General features: G+C 44.4%; 1 protein-coding gene across 1 annotated transcript in view; it reads left to right on the forward strand.

The window, feature by feature from the left end:
• The window catches only part of EYA4 (EYA transcriptional coactivator and phosphatase 4), a 470,455-nt gene that overhangs the window by 221,691 nt on the left and 231,029 nt on the right, over positions 1 to 17,735 (forward strand). The window contains exon 3 of the mRNA XM_063917364.1: positions 16,973 to 17,022. Within this exon, the coding sequence (XP_063773434.1) occupies positions 16,973 to 17,022 (50 nt within the window). The remainder of the gene's footprint in view (positions 1 to 16,972; positions 17,023 to 17,735) is intronic.

Genomic DNA, 17,735 nt, shown 5'->3' on the forward strand with positions numbered 1-17,735 from the left:
GGAAACTGCTGGTCCAAATGTGAAAGTGAAATGATCACAGAAGTAAACTTAGCAAATTTTGGCAAATAAAGTTTGGCAAATTTCACCAGAACAAATTGATTATTCACTTCATGAGAGAATTTTACATTATTAGTTTGAATTAAAAATTTATTTTTACATATGTCTAGTAATGAGGCATAAAATGCTGTACCTGTTTATAAATAAGAACGCCTATTATTATTATTATTATTATTATTATTAGTAGTAGTAGTAGCAGCAGCAGAAGTAGTAGGAATAGTAGAGTAGCAGTAGTAGGAGTAGTAGTAGGAGTAGTGTACATGAATAAGTAATTGATAAATAAATATCAGATGAACCTTCGGCTCTGAAAAGAGCACCATGACACATGAACAGGAATAACCTCTTTGCGACGAAGCTTATTGAGAGACTCTATTGGTGTGAATGGGAGATCCAAGACTCATGGAACCAGTATGCCATCTTCAGGAGAAGATCAGCCATTTCATCTAGCCCAGCTGACCATATTTGAGATTTCCTGTTCTTGCCCATCAACCAATCAATGATCCCCTTGTTATCTGAATACACGCCCCATTGATTACTCAATTATGAATTATTGTATAATTAAGTACTATATATGTAAGCCTGAAATCCCCTGAAGGGACGGGCATTATTGATGAAGTCTGTTTTGGGTCACGTCTCTCTGCGCAGAAAATAATAGGCGTGGCCTCTTCTTTGATAATAAATTCTATATGCTGAATATCATCACAACGGAGACTCCCCAATTCTTTTAAAATAATTAGTCATTAACACTGGATAACAGAGTGCAACGAGTAGTGGTCAACGGGATGTTCTCCAGCTGGGCACCAGTAGTCAGGGGAATACCACAAGGGTCAGTTCTTGGCCCACTGCTCTTCACTATATTTATTAGTGATCTAGGAATAGGCCTGGAAAGCACAGTATCAATCTTTGCAGATGATAATAAACTGTGTAAGGTAATTAATTCAGAAGGCGATGTGTAATCTTTACAGAATTACTTAGTTAAACTGGAAACCTGGGCGTCTAAATGAGTAATGAGGTTTAATATAGACAAATGCAAAGTTATGCATTTTGGAAAAAAAACACATGTATCCTACACTCTAGATGGGGAAAATATAGGGGTAACTATGGTGGAATAAGATTTGGGGGTGCTCATAGATAATAGGCTTAATAACAGTACACAAAGTCAAAGTGCAGCAAAGAAGGCAAGTAAAGTGCTTGCGTGCATTAAACAGGGCATAGAGAGACGTGACGAGGATGTAATCTTGCCACTGTACAAATCATTGGTACGTCCGCACCTGGAATATTGTGTTCAGTCCTGGGCACCTTATTATAAAAAGATATCGGGGAACTAAAAAGAGTTCAAAGAAGAGCTACTAAACTGATAAAAGGTTTAGAGTCTCTGGAATATGAGGAAAGGCTTGCTAGGTTAAATATGTATACACTAGAAAAGAGGCTTCTAAGAGGAGACGTTATTAATATCTTCAAATATGTAAAGGGTAATTACAAGGAGTTAGCAGCGGATTTATTTATTCAAATAATTCTATATAGGACGCAGGACGCGTGGGCACTCGCTCAGGTTAGAGGAGAGGAAATTCCTTACACAACATAGGAAAGGGTTCTTCACGGTAAGGGCAATAAAGATTTGGAACTCCCTGTCGGAGAGGGTAATAATGACAGACTCTGTAAATGTATTTAAAAGCGGATTGGACAAATTCCTAACTGGTAAATGTATCCAGGGCTATAGCATTTAACATATTGACATTACATTATCTGGGAGTGGTAAGAATCATTGTTTTCATTTGGTACTAAGCCATTACTTCAGCAGGCACAGTATAAGAATAGATTAACACAGAATACAGGTTGAACCCGATGGGCAGTTTGCCCCTTTTCAACCTCACTGACTATGTAACTACTATGTAAGTAGTAGTAAAGTACTAGTAGTAGTAGTAGTAGTAGTAGTAGTAGTAGTATAGTAGTAGCAGCAGCAGCAGCAGCAGCAGTAGTAGTAGTAGTAGTAGTAGTAGTAGTAATAATAGGAGTAGTAGAGTAGCAGAAGTATTAGTAGTAGAGTAGTAGTGGTAGTAGTAGTAGTAGTATCAGTAGTAGTAGAAGTGGAGTAGTAGTAGCAGCAGCAGTAGTAGTAGTAGTAGAAGTGGAGTAGTAGTAGCAGCAGCAGTAGTAGTAGTAGTAGAAGTGGAGTAGTAGTAGCAGTAGTAGTAGTAGTAGTAGTAGTAGTAGTAGTAGTAGTAGTAGCAGTAGCAGTAGTAGTAGAGTAGCAGTAGTAGTAGGAGTAGTAGTAGCAGCAGCAGTAGTAGTAGGAGGAGGAGTAGGAGCAGTAGTAACAGCAGCAGTAGTAGAAGAAAGAGTAGCAGCAGTAGTAGTAGTAGGAGGAGGAGTAGGAGCAGTAGTAACAGCAGCAGTAGTAGAAGAAAGAGTAGCAGCAGTAGTAGTAGTAGGAGGAGGAGTAGGAGCAGTAGTAGTAGGAGTAGTAGAATAGTAGTAGGAGTAGTTGTAGTAGTCGCAGCAGCAGCAGCAATAGTACTGCTAGTAGTACAGGTTAAGTCTCCCATATCCAAAATTCTGAAATAGATAATTTTTTTTGAGTGTGACTGAGATAGTGAGCAATAGAAAGTACTTGACCAGATCAGTGCTTTCTAAGAGCTGCTAGTTCAAGGAGGGTGTAAGACTCCAACATATAAAGGAGAACCAAAGGATAAAAACAGTTCTAAATAGTAAGTTGCAATAATAGCCCAATGTGTGCTAAACAATAATGGGTATATATTGTACTAATGTTGACTCAATAAACAGTTCATGCCATTAAAAAATATATATAAAAGTTTCTAACTTTAGCACAGCTACTATCAACTCGGAATGACCCCAATGGTTTTGCCCAACTGCTAACAAAATTGCTGCTACGATCAGGTCTGAATTACCCCCACAGTGCATATGTGATGCCTATGCCCTGTGGGAGCACACCCGCATCCTCCATGAGAGACCCAGCCAGCACCCACAATTGCATCCACCCTCCCACTAAGTGCCACTACCCACTGTAATGTATGTAGTGCTACATATATTATAGCTGCCCTGCCCGTTCATGTGCTTCTCCCCCTCCTGCCTTCGCTGTCTCAAGTGCCATTCTCCCCCCACGCCAGGCCATGTGATTCAAGCCGGAGCTCATTCAACCCAGAGCCACAGTCCTGACTTAGCTCTGCCTCCCCCAGCTCCTGCACTGTCTTCAATTCATACTGGATGCTGAGCACCAGGCATCGAGTGTGAGGAGCCTGGCAAGCATGGCGGCTTGGTAAGTGTACTGTGCTAGGGGGGAAAGGCAGCTTCCGGGAGTGCTTGGGGTGTGGGTCAACTGTCGGTTGAGTGCTGGGGGTGGCAAGAAATAGTGACCAGGTGTGTGCTTAGGGGTACTACTTTGGGTCATAATGTGTATAGGGCACTACTAATGTGTAAGGAGCAGTACTGTGTGGCATAATTTGTATAAGGCATACTACTGTGTAGCATAATGTGAGTAAGGGGCTCTAGTGTGTGGTGCTACTGTATAAGGGGTACGTATGTGGGGCACAATGTGTAAGGGACACTACTACTGTGTGGCATAATGTGTAAGGAGCAGTACTGTGTTACTAAGCATAATTAAGTGGCACTACTGTGTAGCATAATGTGAATAAGGGGCTTTAATGTGTGGTGTAACATGTATAATGGGTAATACTGTGTGGCATAATGTGTAAAGAGCATTACTGTGTGATATAATGTGAATAAGGGACACTACTGTGCATTGCAATGTGAGTAAGGGGGCACTAGTGTGTGGTGTAATTTGAATTGGAGGTACTGTGGAGTTGCTACGCCCTTTCCGCCGAAAGTATTTGCTACATTGATAACGGCTGATTAAAGTTCTAATTATATATTATAAGTTACAATACAACTGTGGGCAGTTAAAATATTTAATTCTGCCAGGATTAAATACAATTGTGAGATGTTTTGTGGAACTGTCCACTAATTAAAAGGTTGCGGGTGCAAGTTAAAACTTTTGTTACTGACCATCTTCTAAATGATCTGGTTCTGGCACTCCGAGAACCCAGATACACTAAAGGTAATAGGAAACTCTAACTCATTATCTCCGCTGACACAAAAAAAGCGATACTCTCAGACTGGATCCATCACAACCCTTCTAGTTTTTATGTTTTTTCAGGAAATGTTTTTTCCTCTCTTTAAAATGGATTGGCTAAAGGACTCACTATAGATGTGTTAGGAATTGAGTACCTGGAACTCAGGGGAGTATGTGACCACTGGGAAGTTCCAGTACTCACCGGTAAAGCTGCAGCTAGGTTTGAGGTTGGCAGCAACTCGTGCTGTGCCCCTGACTCCGTTACCCCTCTTAGTGGTCGGATGGTGCCTGCGGTGCTAAAGTTCATGTGCCCATGGCAGCCGCGTTTGAATGGGCAAATTAGGCCTGGCCAAACTCTAATGCCCCCCGGTCTTAGTAAGGGACAAGGCACCACCCGAGACTGCGAGTGAGTAAGGGGAAACCTAACTAAAGGGGGGTACTCACGGAGCGATATTCTAAGCAATCTGACTAGATTGCTTAGAATTTCAGCATTATCGCTCCGTGTGTACCCCCTACAGCGATAGCGATGCGCAGCCCCGCGCATCGCTATCGCTGCTGCTAGATTGGCCTGCCGTGCAGGCCAATCTAGCGGGTCGCTCATTTGACCCGCTGGGTGAAATGAGCGCCCCCCCCTCTCCCCCCGCACGCTCAGCACACATCTCTCCCGCATCGGCCAGTGAGTACTGGCCTTAAGAGTCAGAAAAGGATCCAGCCACTTGGCCTATCAGATCTCATCAAGGTTGGCTACCAAATGAGTGCTCAAATTGGACAGTGAGGCTATTTTTGGGCGCACTGTGTTGGCTAGATTTAAATATTTAATTATTGTTGTGTATTTCCCATCCAGGTTAATGGGTTGTTATTATTATTATTATTATCCTTTATATGGCGCCACAATGGTTCCGCAGCGCCCAATTAGAGAGTACATAAACAAATAATCAAAACAGGAAAACAGCAACTTACAGTTGACGACAATATAGGACAAGTACAGGGTAAATAAACATAGTTATATCAGCAGATGACACTGAAATAAGTATCAGGTGGCAGAAGACTGCTGGATTTGGTGCAGCTGAAGACTATTAAAGTAAGAAAAAGGATAAGCATACATTTTGCTTTAATACGCCATGCGGTGGGAGATGCCTGGCGTGAGTGAGCTGACAGTTTCCGTGCATCTCTGTTAGCCTCGGGCATCATTTTTTTGCCAGAAATGTGTCTTATTCGTATCGCTATGTGAATAGGACGCACAGGCAGACTCTGCTGATTTAAATGCCTATTGGCCTTATTCAGATCTGATCGCTGGGCTGCGGTTTTTGCTGTCCTGCGATCAGATAGTCGGTGTCCACAGAGGGAGTGTAAATTTGCCATGCAAGTATGCAATCGCATGTGTAGCTGGGCTGCAAAAATCCACTATGTACAGTTCGTGCGCAACCCTAGACTTAGTGCTCCAGTGAGATGAGAATGGGCTGATCGGGGCCGTAGCTAACGTCAGACACCCTCCCTGAAAATGCATGGGAACGCCTGCATTTTTTTACAGACACTCCCAGTAACGCTCAGTTGCCACCCACAAATGGACTGTTCCTGTCAATCACCTTGCGAACGCCCGTGCGATCGGATTTTTTGCACCATCCCATCGCTGGCCGGTGATGCCCGTTATTGATGTCCAACATGCGTGTGTATTGCGGTGCATACGCATGCGCAGTTAGGATCTGATTGCCCACTGTGTGAAAACGTACAGCATCGGTCAGATCTGAATTACCCCCTATATTCTGTGTGTATCAGTGTTTTCTAGGAAATCCCTGTAGCGTAGCATTTCGTATGCAGATACAGCCACGGTCGCACACAGAATGTAGACATGCTGCATATCATATTAATCAGCATAAGCTGCTTGTGCGTCCTATTTGACACATTTTTAAAAAGACGCAAAAAAAGACGCTCTTCGCTACTGAGGCATGGCTAGAAGGGCTGTTTAATGTGTCAGTAGGCTAGAAGTATTTCGATACATCTGTACATAAGGAGGCTAGGGTTAAAAATAAATAAATAAATTGGGAAAGCTACAACCACACAGTGGTAGGTTAATTCTTGTTTTCAACACACAGGTTGGTATGAAACTAGAATATTGTTGAAAGACGAATCTGTTCAACTGTAATTGTATTTATTTACGTACCTTTTCTTTTTTATTGATGTTCCATGTGTATGATGGAAGCCGCTCCCTTGGTATAATGTACTATTATCCCCTTCTATTCTTTCCTCCACCTCTTTTTTCCCCTTTTCTTTTTTCTTTTCTGTCTCATTTTCATTTGTTACTGGTTTAACTGTTTTTCCTGATGGTTGAATAGATGTAAAATATGTTTTTTTCTATATCTAAATGCTCTAGGAGTGCAATGTGCACGGGCAGATTTAGGGGTGAGGGCGCCCCTAGGCACAACAGTAATGGCTTCCCGCCGCATGCCTAATTGTATTATTTTCATTGATGACAGCTAATTTAATACAATAATAAAAAAAGCCACTATGACATTTTTTTTTATTTTAATTATGTATACATATTTACTAAGTAGGGCAGCTTACAGGGGCAGTATGTGCATGTCCTACCCATTTACACTCCTTTCAAGATAGCATATGGTACAGTACAGTGGAAATATTGTCCAGTTATTTACTAGTAATTTTTGGGTTGACAGTACCAACATAAGCATCCAAGTGCTGCCCCCTAACAAGTGCCACCCCTAGGCACGTGCCTCACGGTAAAATCACCACTGGCAATATGCGTTACTTGTGACAGGACTATTATATGTATCATCAGGGACGTGCAGTAAGGTAAATAGCTGAGTAGGCACTGGATAGTACCAGAGCCAGATTTACACACAATATGTGAGCCAAAGGGTTCATGTGGACATTATATACAGGTGCAGCAGTATGAGTTTTGATCAGAGATGTGCAGAAAAATTAGCTGGGGAGACACTGCCTCTCCTGCCATAGACTTTTTACTCCAGAGTTTTGTATTTAAACTGTTTTTATTGAAATAATGTACATAAATCGAGGATCGCCAAAATAGAAATTTACAGGAAAAAGCTGAAACCATAGTAATATCTTCTGCACAGTCTTCCAGAAGTAGCTGCGTACAAGTATGACATTATAAAATGATCAACCTTCATAACTCAATATCGTAACAGTCAACAGACTAGAAAGCAAAAAAAGAGATAAAGGAAAATAAGAAATTAGGAAGAAAGGCAAGAGAAAAAGAGTAACCCTAGTGAAAACACAATGTGGGGCTGTGGAGGCATGAAGTGAACATGGTATAGACGTCACAACTCAATTAATCAAAGTTCGCAATGGACTTGAAGAAATACTTGATTTATAGGTGATTCTAATAGTACTTTAACATCACTGGGAACCAACTTACAAACTCATATAAGCTCTGTACTGTATGTGTGTGTTTCCTTAAATTCCAGCCATGATAGCCATATAGCAGCAAAGTTAGAAAGACTGGCCCTGAAGAGAACGAGGTCCTCCATCTCCATGAAGAACTCAATCTTTTTGAGACAGTCTGTGATCAAGGGAGGTTTCGTAAATCTCCAACTCATGGGGATAATGGCCTTAACTGCATTGTTAAGATGTCTAAGTAGTGAGTTTTTCTAAGTGTTTGTACTAGCAGAGGTTAAATTGAGTAACCAGAATCCCGGGTCTTTGGTCATAGTAACATCGTAACATAGTAACGAAGGTTGAAAAAAGACAATTGTCCATCGAGTTCAACCTATTTGTGGTCTCCTATGCAGTCTTATTATAGGACTAGTTATTTCTCTTACGTCCTAGAGGATGCTGGGGACTCCATAAGGACCATGGGGTATAGACGGGCTCCGCAGGAGATAGAGCACCTAAAAAGAACTTTGACTATGGGTGTGCACTGGCTCCTCCCTCTATGCCCCTCCTCCAGACCTCAGTTAGATCTTGTGCCCAGAGGAGAATGGGTGCACTGCAGAGAGCTCTCCAGAGTTTTCTGTTGAAGAAGAATTTTGTTAGGTTTTTTATTTTCAGGGAGTCCTGTTGGCAACAGGCTTCCTGCATCGTGGGACTGAGGAGAGAGAAGCAGAGCTGGCTTGTCAAGTTGGGCACTGCTTCTAAGGCTACTGGACACCATTAGCTCCAGAGGGAGTCGGAACACAGGTCTCACCTGGGGTTCGTCCCGGAGCCGCGCCGCCGTCCTCCTCACAGATGCCGAAGAAAGAAGCCGGATGAGAAGGCAGAAAACATCTTAGGCGGCAGAAGACATCAGATCTTCATGAGGTAAGGCTGCGCGCCATTGCTCCCAGTCACACACACACAGAGCTGCACTGAAGGGTGCAGGGCGCAGGGGGGGGGGGGCGCCCTGGGCAGCAATAAACCTAACATTTGGCCAAATGCAGATAGATTAGGCTGCGGAGGCAGTAAATCTAAGATCCCCCGCCATTTTCATTGAAAAATCACTGGGACCGAAGCCCGCCGTCGGGTGGGCGGGGCTTGATCCTCAGCACTAACCAGCGCCATTTTCTCCACAGAAGCTGCATGAGAAAACGCTGGCTCCCTGGTCTCTCCCCTGCTGAACTTCACAGGCTGGAAAAAAGAGGAGGGGGGCACATTAGCGACGCAGTGAGTGGGAATTGGTATATTATATATAGAAAAGCGCTATCTGGTCATAATTTTTCCAGTGTTTTTAAGCGCTGGTGTGTGCTGGCATACTCTCTCTCTGTCCCTCCTTAGGGCCTGGTTGGGGTTTTGTCCCCTTATAGGTTATTCCCTGTGTGTGTGGGGTGTCGGTACGTGTGTGTCGACATGTCTGAGGCGGAAGGCTTCTCCAAAGAGGAGGTGGAGCAAATGAGTGGTGTGTCCCCGTCGGTTGTGCCGACTCCGGATTGGATGGACATGTGGCATATGTTGAATGCAAGTGTGGCATCTTTACATAAAAGGCTTGATAAGGCTGAATTAGGGGGGACATCAGGGGGTCAATCCTCGGATTGGACCGACTCACAGGGCCCGTCGGGGTCTCAAAAGCGTCCCTTAACACAAGACACTATTACCGACACGGATTCTGATTCCAGTGTCGACTACGACGTAGTAAAATTGCACCCTAGGGTGACTTAAACCATTCAGTGTATGATTGTGGCAATAAGGGATGTGTTGCATATTGAGGATGAACCCTCGGTCCCCGACACAAGGGTACACATGTTTAAGGAAAAGAAACAGATTATTAAATTTCCCACATCTCATGAATTAAATGATTTCTTTGGAAAAGCTTGGGAGACTCCGGAAAAGAGACCGCAGATCCCCAAAAGAATTTATATGGCATACCCCTTTCCTAAGCAGGACAGGGAGATTTGGGAATCACCCCCCACTGTGGACAAGGCCCTGACGCGCTTGTCCAAGAAAGTGGCGCTACCGTCTCCTGACACAGCGGCCCTTAAGGACTCTGCAGATCGCAGGCAAGAAACTACCTTAAAGTGTATTTATTCTCATACGGGTGCTGTGCTAAGACTGAGAATTGCGTCGGCATGGGTGTGTAGTGCAATTGCAGCTTGGACAGATGAGCTGACAGATCAATTTGATAAGATGGATAAGGATACTATATTCTTAACTCTAGCCCATATAAAAGACGCAGTCTTATTTATGAGGGATGCTCAAAAGGACATTGGATTGCTAGCTTCTAGGGCCAATGCCATGTCTATCTCGGCGAGAAGATCCTTATGGACTCGCCAATGGACGGGTGATGCGGATTCCAAAAAACATATGGAAGTACTACCCTATAAGGGTGATGTATTGTTTGGGGATGGGCTGACGGACCTGGTTTCCACAGCTACAGCAGGTAAATCAAATTTTTTACCATATATTCCCCAACAGCAAAAGAAAGTTACACCCTATCAGATGCAGTCCTTTCGGTCGCACAAGTCCAGAAGAGGTCGGGGATCCTCTTTCCTCGCCAGAGGTAAGGGCAGAGGCAAAAGAGCACCTGCTTCGGCAGGTGCCCAGGAACAAAAGTCCTCCCCGGCTGCTCCAAAACCCACAGCATGACGCTGGGGCTCCCCTGAGGGAGTCCGCACCGGTGGGGGCACGTCTTCGACTTTTCAGTCAGGCCTGGGTCAGTTCGGACCTGAATCCCTGGGTGTTGGAAATAGTTTCCCAGGGTTACAAATTGGAATTCGAGGAGGTGCCCCCATGCCGATTTTTCAAATCGGCCCTACCAGCTTCCACATCGGGCAGGGATATAGTGTTAGCTGCCATTCAAACGCTGTGTATACAGCAAGTGATAATCAAGGTTCCCCTGCACCAGCAGGGAAGAGGTTACTACTCAACCCTATTTGTGGTCCTGAAACCGGACGATTCGGTCAGACCTATTTTCAATCTGAAATCCCTAAACCTGTACATAAAAAGATTCAAATTCAAAATGGAATCTCTCAGAGCGATAATAGCCAACATGGAGGAGGGGGAGTTTATGGTGTCTCTGGACATAAATGATGCGTACCTTCATGTCCCCATTTATGCCCCCCATCAGGAATACCTGAGATTCGCTGTACAGGATTATCATTACCAATTTCAGACGTTGCCGTTTGGACTCTCCACGGCCCCGAGGATTTTCACCAAGATAAGGGCGGAAATGATGGTGGTCCTGCGCAAGCATGGAGTCACAATTATCCCATACTTGGATGATCTCCTGATAAAAGCGAGATCAAGGGAGAAATTGCTGAGCAGTGTGGCGCTCTCTCTGAGAGTGCTCCAGCAACACGGTTGGATTCTAAATCTACCGAAGTCACAGTTGATTCCGACAACTCGACTACCGTTCCTAGGTATGATACTGGATACGGAACAAATGAAGGTCTTCCTCCCAATAGAGAAAGCCCAGGACATCCAGGACATGGTCAGAGACCTGCTAAAACCGAAAAGGGTGTCAGTTCACCAATGCACTCGAGTTCTGGGAAAAATGGTGGCGGCCTACGAGGCCATTCCCTTCGGAAGGTTCCATGCAAGGACTTTTCAATGGGACCTTCTGGACAAGTGGTCCGGGTCCCATCTGCACTTACATCGGAAAATAACTCTGTCCCCAGGGGCCAGAGTGTCCCTCCTGTGGTGGTTGCAAAGTGCTCACCTCCTGGAGGGTCGCAGGTTCGGAATTCAGGATTGTATCCTGGTTACCACGGACGCGAGCCTCCGAGGATGGGGAGCGGTCACGCAGGGAAAGAATTTTCAGTGTCTTTGGTCAGACCAGGAGTCCTGTCTACACATCAATGTGTTGGAACTCAGGGCCATTTACAACGGCCTTCGACAAGCGGAGAGTCTTCTTCGAAACCTACCGGTTCTGATTCAATCAGACAATGTCACAGCAGTGGCTCATGTGAACCGCCAAGGCGGGACAAGAAGCAGAGACGCAATGGTGGAAGCCACAAGGATCCTTCGCTGGGCGGAAAATCATGTAAGCGCTCTGTCGGCTGTCTTCATTCTGGGAGTGGACAACTGGGAAGCAGACTTCCTCAGCAGACACGATCTCCATCCAGGAGAGTGGGGACTTCATCAAGAAGTCTTTGCAGACGTAACGCGTCTTTGGGGAACTCCTCAAATAGACATGATGGCGTCATGCCTCAACAAATAGCTTCGGCGGTATTGTGCCAGGTCTCGGGACCCTCTGGCAGTAGCAGTAGACGCTCTGGTAACACCGTGGGTGTTCAAATCGGTCTACGTGTTTCCTCCTCTTCCTCTCATCACAAAAGTGTTGAGGATCATAAGACGAAGAAGAGTACAGACGATACTCGTTGTCCCAGACTGGCCTCGAAGGGCCTGGTACTCGGATCTACAAGAGATGCTCACAGGAGATCCCTGGCCTCTTCCTCTGAATGAAGACCTGTTGCAACAGGGGCCCTGTGTATTTCAAGACTTACCGCGGTTACGTTTGACGGCATGGCGGTTGAACGCCGAATCCTAGCGAAAAAGGGAATTCCGGAAGAGGTCATCCCTACTTTAATAAAGGCTAGGAAGGAGGTGACGGTAAAACATTATCACCGTATCTGGCGAAAGTATGTGTCTTGGTGTGAGACCAAGAATGCACCTACGGAAGATTGTCATCTGGGTCGTTTTCTCCACTTCCTACAGACAGGAGTGGATATGGGCCTGAAATTAGGCTCTGTTAAGGTACAGATTTCGGCCCTCTCGATTTTCTTTCAGAAGGAATTGGCTTCTCTTCCAGAAGTCCAGACGTTTGTAAAGGGAGTGCTGCGCATCCAGCCCCCTTTTGTGCCTCCAGTGGCACCATGGGACCTGAACGTAGTGTTGCAGTTCCTAAAATCACACTGGTTTGAACCGCTTAACAAGGTTGAGTTGAAATTTCTTACCTGGAAGGTGGTCATGTTGTTGGCCTTAGCATCAGCAAGGCGAGTGTCAGAATTGGCGGCTTTGTCACACAAGAGCCCCTACTTGATTTTTCATGTGGATCGAGCTGAATTGAGGACACGTCTGCAATTTTTACCTATAGTGGTTTCTTCATTCCATATGAATCAACCTATTGTGGTGCCTGTGGCTACAAGTGACCTGGAGGATTCCAGATCCCTGGACGTAGTCAGGGCCTTAAAAATGTATGTAGCCAGGACGGCTAGACTTAGGAAAACAGAGGCTCTGTTTGTCCTGTATGCGGCCAATAAGATTGGCGCACCTGCTTCGAAGCAGACTATTGCTCGCTGGATCTGTAATACGATTCAGCAGGCTCACTCTACGGCTGGATTGCCGGTACCAAATTCGGTTAAGGCCCTTTCCACTAGGAAGGTGGGCTCTTCTTGGGTGGCTGCCCGAGGCGTCTCGGCATTACAACTTTGCCGAGCGGCGACTTGGTCGGTGTCAAACACTTTTGCTAAATTCTACAAGTTTGATACCCTGGCTGATGAGGACCTAGCGTTTGCTCAGTCGGTGCTGCAGAGTCATACGCACTCTCCCGCCCGATTGGATGCTTTGGTATAAACCCCATGGTCCTTACGGAGTCCCCAGCATCCTCTAGGACGTAAGAGAAAATAAGATTTTAAACCTACCGGTAAATCTATTTCTCCTAGTCCGTAGAGGATGCTGGGCGCCCGTCCCAGTGCGGAAACTCTGCAAGACTTGTATATAGTTGTTGCTTACATAAGGGTTATGTTACAGTTGGAATAGGTCTTGGACCGTTAATGTCGTTTGTTCATACTGTTAACTGGTTATGTATGTTCCAGGTTACATGGTATGATTGGTGTGGGCTGGTATGAATCTTGCCCTTGGATTGCTAAATCCTGCCTTGTATTGTCCATCTCCTCTGGGCACAGTTCTCTAACTGAGGTCTGGAGGAGGGGCATAGAGGGAGGAGCCAGTGCACACCCATAGTCAAAGTTCTTTTTAGGTGCCCTATCTCCTGCGTAGCCCCTCTATACCCCATGGTCCTTACGGAGTCCCCAGCATCCTCTACGGACTAGGAAATAGATTTACCAGTAGGTTTAAAATCTTATTTTTTATGTTAGGACTAGTTATATTAACTATAATGGTGCCTACGCACCATAACCCTAAATATCTTTATCCAATAGGAGTTTATTTAATCCATTCTTAAAAGTGTTGACTGAGTCCGCAGTTACTACTCTGTCAGGCAGGGAATTCCAAACACGTATTGTCCTTACTGTGAAAAAACCTTTTCGCCTCAATGTGCGGAAACTCCTCTCCTCTAACCTAAGCAAGTGACCACGTGTCCTCTGTGCTGATCTTATAGAAAACAGGTCCCTCCCAAGCTCTGTGTATTGTCCCCTTATATACACTGCTCACAAAAATAAAGGGAACACTAAAATAACACATCCTAGATCTGAATGAATGAAATATTCTTATTAAATACTTTGTTCTTTACATAGTTGAATGTGCTGACAACAAAATCACACAAAAATTATCAATGGAAATCAAATTTATTAACCCATGGAGGTCTGGATTTGGAGTCACACTCAAAATTAAAGTGGAAAAACAAACTACAGGCTAATCCAACTTTGATGTAATGTCCTTAAAACAAGTCAAAATGAGGCTCAGTAGTGTATGTGGCCTCCATGTGCCTGTATGACCTCCCTACAACGCCTGGGCATGCTCCTGATGAGGTGGCGGATGGTTTCCTGAGGGATCTCCTCCCAGACCTGGACTAAAGCATCCGCCAACTCCTGGACAGTCTGTGGTGCAACGTGGCGTTGGTGGATGGAGCGAGATATGATGTCCCAGATGTGCTTAATTGGATTCAGGTCTGGGGAACGGGCGGGCCAGTCCATAGCATCAATGCCTTCGTCTTGCAGGAACTGCTTACACACTCCAGCCACATGAGGTCTAGCATTGTCTTGCATTAGGAGGAAGCCAGGGCCAACCGCACCAGCATATGGTCTCACAAGGGGTCTGAGGATCTCATCTCGGTACCTAATGGCAGTCAGGCTACCTCTGGCGAGCACATGGAGGGCTGTGCGGCCCCCCAAAGAAATGCCACCCCACACCATTACTGACCCACTGCCAAAACGGTCATGCTGAAGGATGTTGCAGGCAGCAGAACGTTCTCCTTGGCGTCTCCAGACTCTGTCACGTCTGTCACATGTGCTCAGTGAGAACCTGCTTTCATCTGTGAAGAGCACAGGGCGCCAGTGGCGAATTTTCCAATCTTGGTGTTCTCTGGCAAATGCCAAACGTCCTGCACGGTACCCACCTGTGGACGTCGGACCCTCATACCACCCTCATGGAGTCTTTCTGATCGTTTGAGTAGACACATGCACATTTGTGGCTTGCTGGAGGTCATTTTGCAGGGCTCTGGCAGTGCTCCTCCTGTTCCTCCTTGCACAAAGGCTGAGGTAGCGGTCCTGCTGCTGGGTTGTTGCCCTCCTACGGCCTCCTCCACGTCTCCTGATGTACTGGCCTGTCTCCTGGTAGCACCTCCATGCTCTGGACACTACGCTGACAGACACAGCAAACCTTCTTGCCACAGCTCGCATTGATGTGCCATCCTGGATGAGCTGCACTACCTGAGCCACTTGTGTGGGTTGTAGACTCCATCTCATGCTACCACTAGAGTGAAAGCACCGCCAGCTTTCAAAAGAGACCAAAACATCAGCCAGAAAGCATAGGAGCTGAGAAGTGGTCTGTGGTCACCACCTGCAGAACAACTCCTTTATTGGGGGTGTCTTGCTAATTGCCTATAATTTCCACCTGTTGTCTATTCCATTTGCACAACAGCATGTGAAATTGATTGTCAATCAGTGTTGCTTCCTAAGTGGACAGTTTGATTTCACAGAAGTGTGATTGACTTGGAGTTACATTGTGTTGTTTAAGTGTTCCCTTTATTTTTTTGAGCAGTGTATTTGTAGATGCTGATCATGTCCCCTGTTAGTCTCCTCTTTTCCAATGTAAACATGCCTAGCCTTGCAAGCCTTTCCTCGTATTCCAGCGTCTCCATGCCCTTGATTAGTTTGGTCGCCCGCCTCTGAACCTTTTCTAGCTCCAGGATATCCTTTTTGTAATATGGTGCCCAAAATTGCACATAGTATTCAAGACGAGGCCTCACTAGTGATTTATATAATGGGAGTATAATACTCTCGTCCCTTGCATCAGTTCCCTGTTTTATGCATGCTAATAACTTATTAGCATTCTTTGCTGCACTCCTACTTTGGGTACTGCTGCTTAATTTGTTATCTATGTGAACCCCTAAGTCTTTTTCCAGTACAGAATCCCCTAATATTACCCCATTTAGTATGTAGGTGTTATTTTTGGTCTTGCCCCCACAGTGCATTACCTTACACTTGTCTATGTTGAATCTCATTCTCCATTTTGCTGCCCATGCTTCCAGTTTAGTTAAGTCATTCTGAAGAGACTCAGCATCCCCCTCCGTATTTATAACCTTACACAATTTGGTATCGTCTGCAAAAATTGATACCATGCTCTCTAGACCTACTATTAGGTCATCTCACCTTTGAGTATTAGCTCTGAACATTTAAACACCTCAGACCAAAATGGGGATATATGGGCACATTCTCCAGAGTTTTGAATATAAAAATGATTAGAATGATACAAAGAAGATATTTCTAATAACGTTACCGCACATCACTGGCATCCATACTGTACTCTCTGTATTCTATAGTGGCATACTGTTTATTTTACCATCACTTATGGCAATTGTACTGTATATTTTTGTGTTATGCTAGATAAAAACATGTTTAAAAAAAAAATACAGTAATGCACCAATGCAACAGCTTATTCCCAGTGTCTTGCTCTCAATTCTAAAGCAAAAATCCATGGACAAACCTTTAAACAAATAAAAACCACAATAACCAGCATCAAATACACTGTGAAAAAATATACATTGTGAAATAGCAGTAGTAGTATTACGTATGTTATTATATGGGTACAGTTAATTTGTGTTGTTATTGAACTCATTTATTTTGACTTCTTAAGTAACAGTGATGCATTTAACTGTAGGCAGTGCTCTGCAATGTAAACTCCTGACTTGTGAGGCTAAGAAATCAAATGCTATCAAATGCCCTTTAACTTTAAATTTGGTGTTTATTATTGGAAGCCTTAACAGGAAATAAGCAGTAAAAATACCCCCTCCCCTCATATGTGAGTAACTTATCACGCTAGTTCCTTTGTTCATGTCCTTTGGATGCTCTTACGCCTGCCTGTCTGGAAATCTCACTTTGTTCAAAATTGCCAATTATAGCTATTAATTGTATACTGAACGAGATTGCAGTATTCTGAAATGAATATCTCCATACTTAGGCAGGAATCATTGTTTTAAGTCATTGCATGAAACCCTGTGTTAAATATTAATAACTAGCAGTAATTTCCCTTTTATAGGTAAAGAAACCGTGCACAGAGTCAGATGGTCCAGAGTCTCAGAATTCCAGGTAACCAGCATTAAAATGTTTCATGATTAACAGATGGAGCGCAGAAGTGATTTGTAAGAAGCTGGTGCTGCTTTCATGGGAGAATCATATCCAAATACCATGAGTGTGAAAGAAAACAGAGGCAGAGAGACCTGGCTCTATGGCATATGGGCCAGGCCAGCGTGCTTTGAAATGTAACTCACACCAGGCTTGCTAATGGTGTTAATGGCTTTTACAATTAATACGAGAGTGGAATGGAGAAGCGGGAGGAGATAAAAGCAGAAACACTTTGCAGGAACAATATTGCCAGCTTGTCACCTGTTACACATCAGAAGGAGTGTTTTATTTTCTCCCGCTCCCAGTCACTATAGGGTCCCTAAAATGAGTACTTCTGTTTAACTCTTAGATGATTAGATGATGTAAGAATGGTACCGTTGACTGAATGCAATCTCAATAACAACATGTTTAGAGGCATTGTTCAGCTCTTTTGTTTTCATTTTTTTAATGATTTTTTGATTAGTGTTAGCAAATAATTATATTCCAAAAATAAATTTTCCTCAAGTAAAGTCTGATAAATGTCATGAGATAACCAGGGCTGTTGATTTCATTATGATGACCAGGCTGAAGCCCTATGGGCCCTATGGGGAAAAGGGGCCATCATTTTTTTATGCTGAAGCACTGTGTTACCTGCGCCCTAGGGCTCCAGTGGTTAAAGGCACTCTGCACTCTGCGCT

This window comes from Pseudophryne corroboree, chromosome 4 (genome assembly GCF_028390025.1).
Source record: "Pseudophryne corroboree isolate aPseCor3 chromosome 4, aPseCor3.hap2, whole genome shotgun sequence".
NCBI lineage: Eukaryota > Metazoa > Chordata > Amphibia > Anura > Myobatrachidae > Pseudophryne > Pseudophryne corroboree.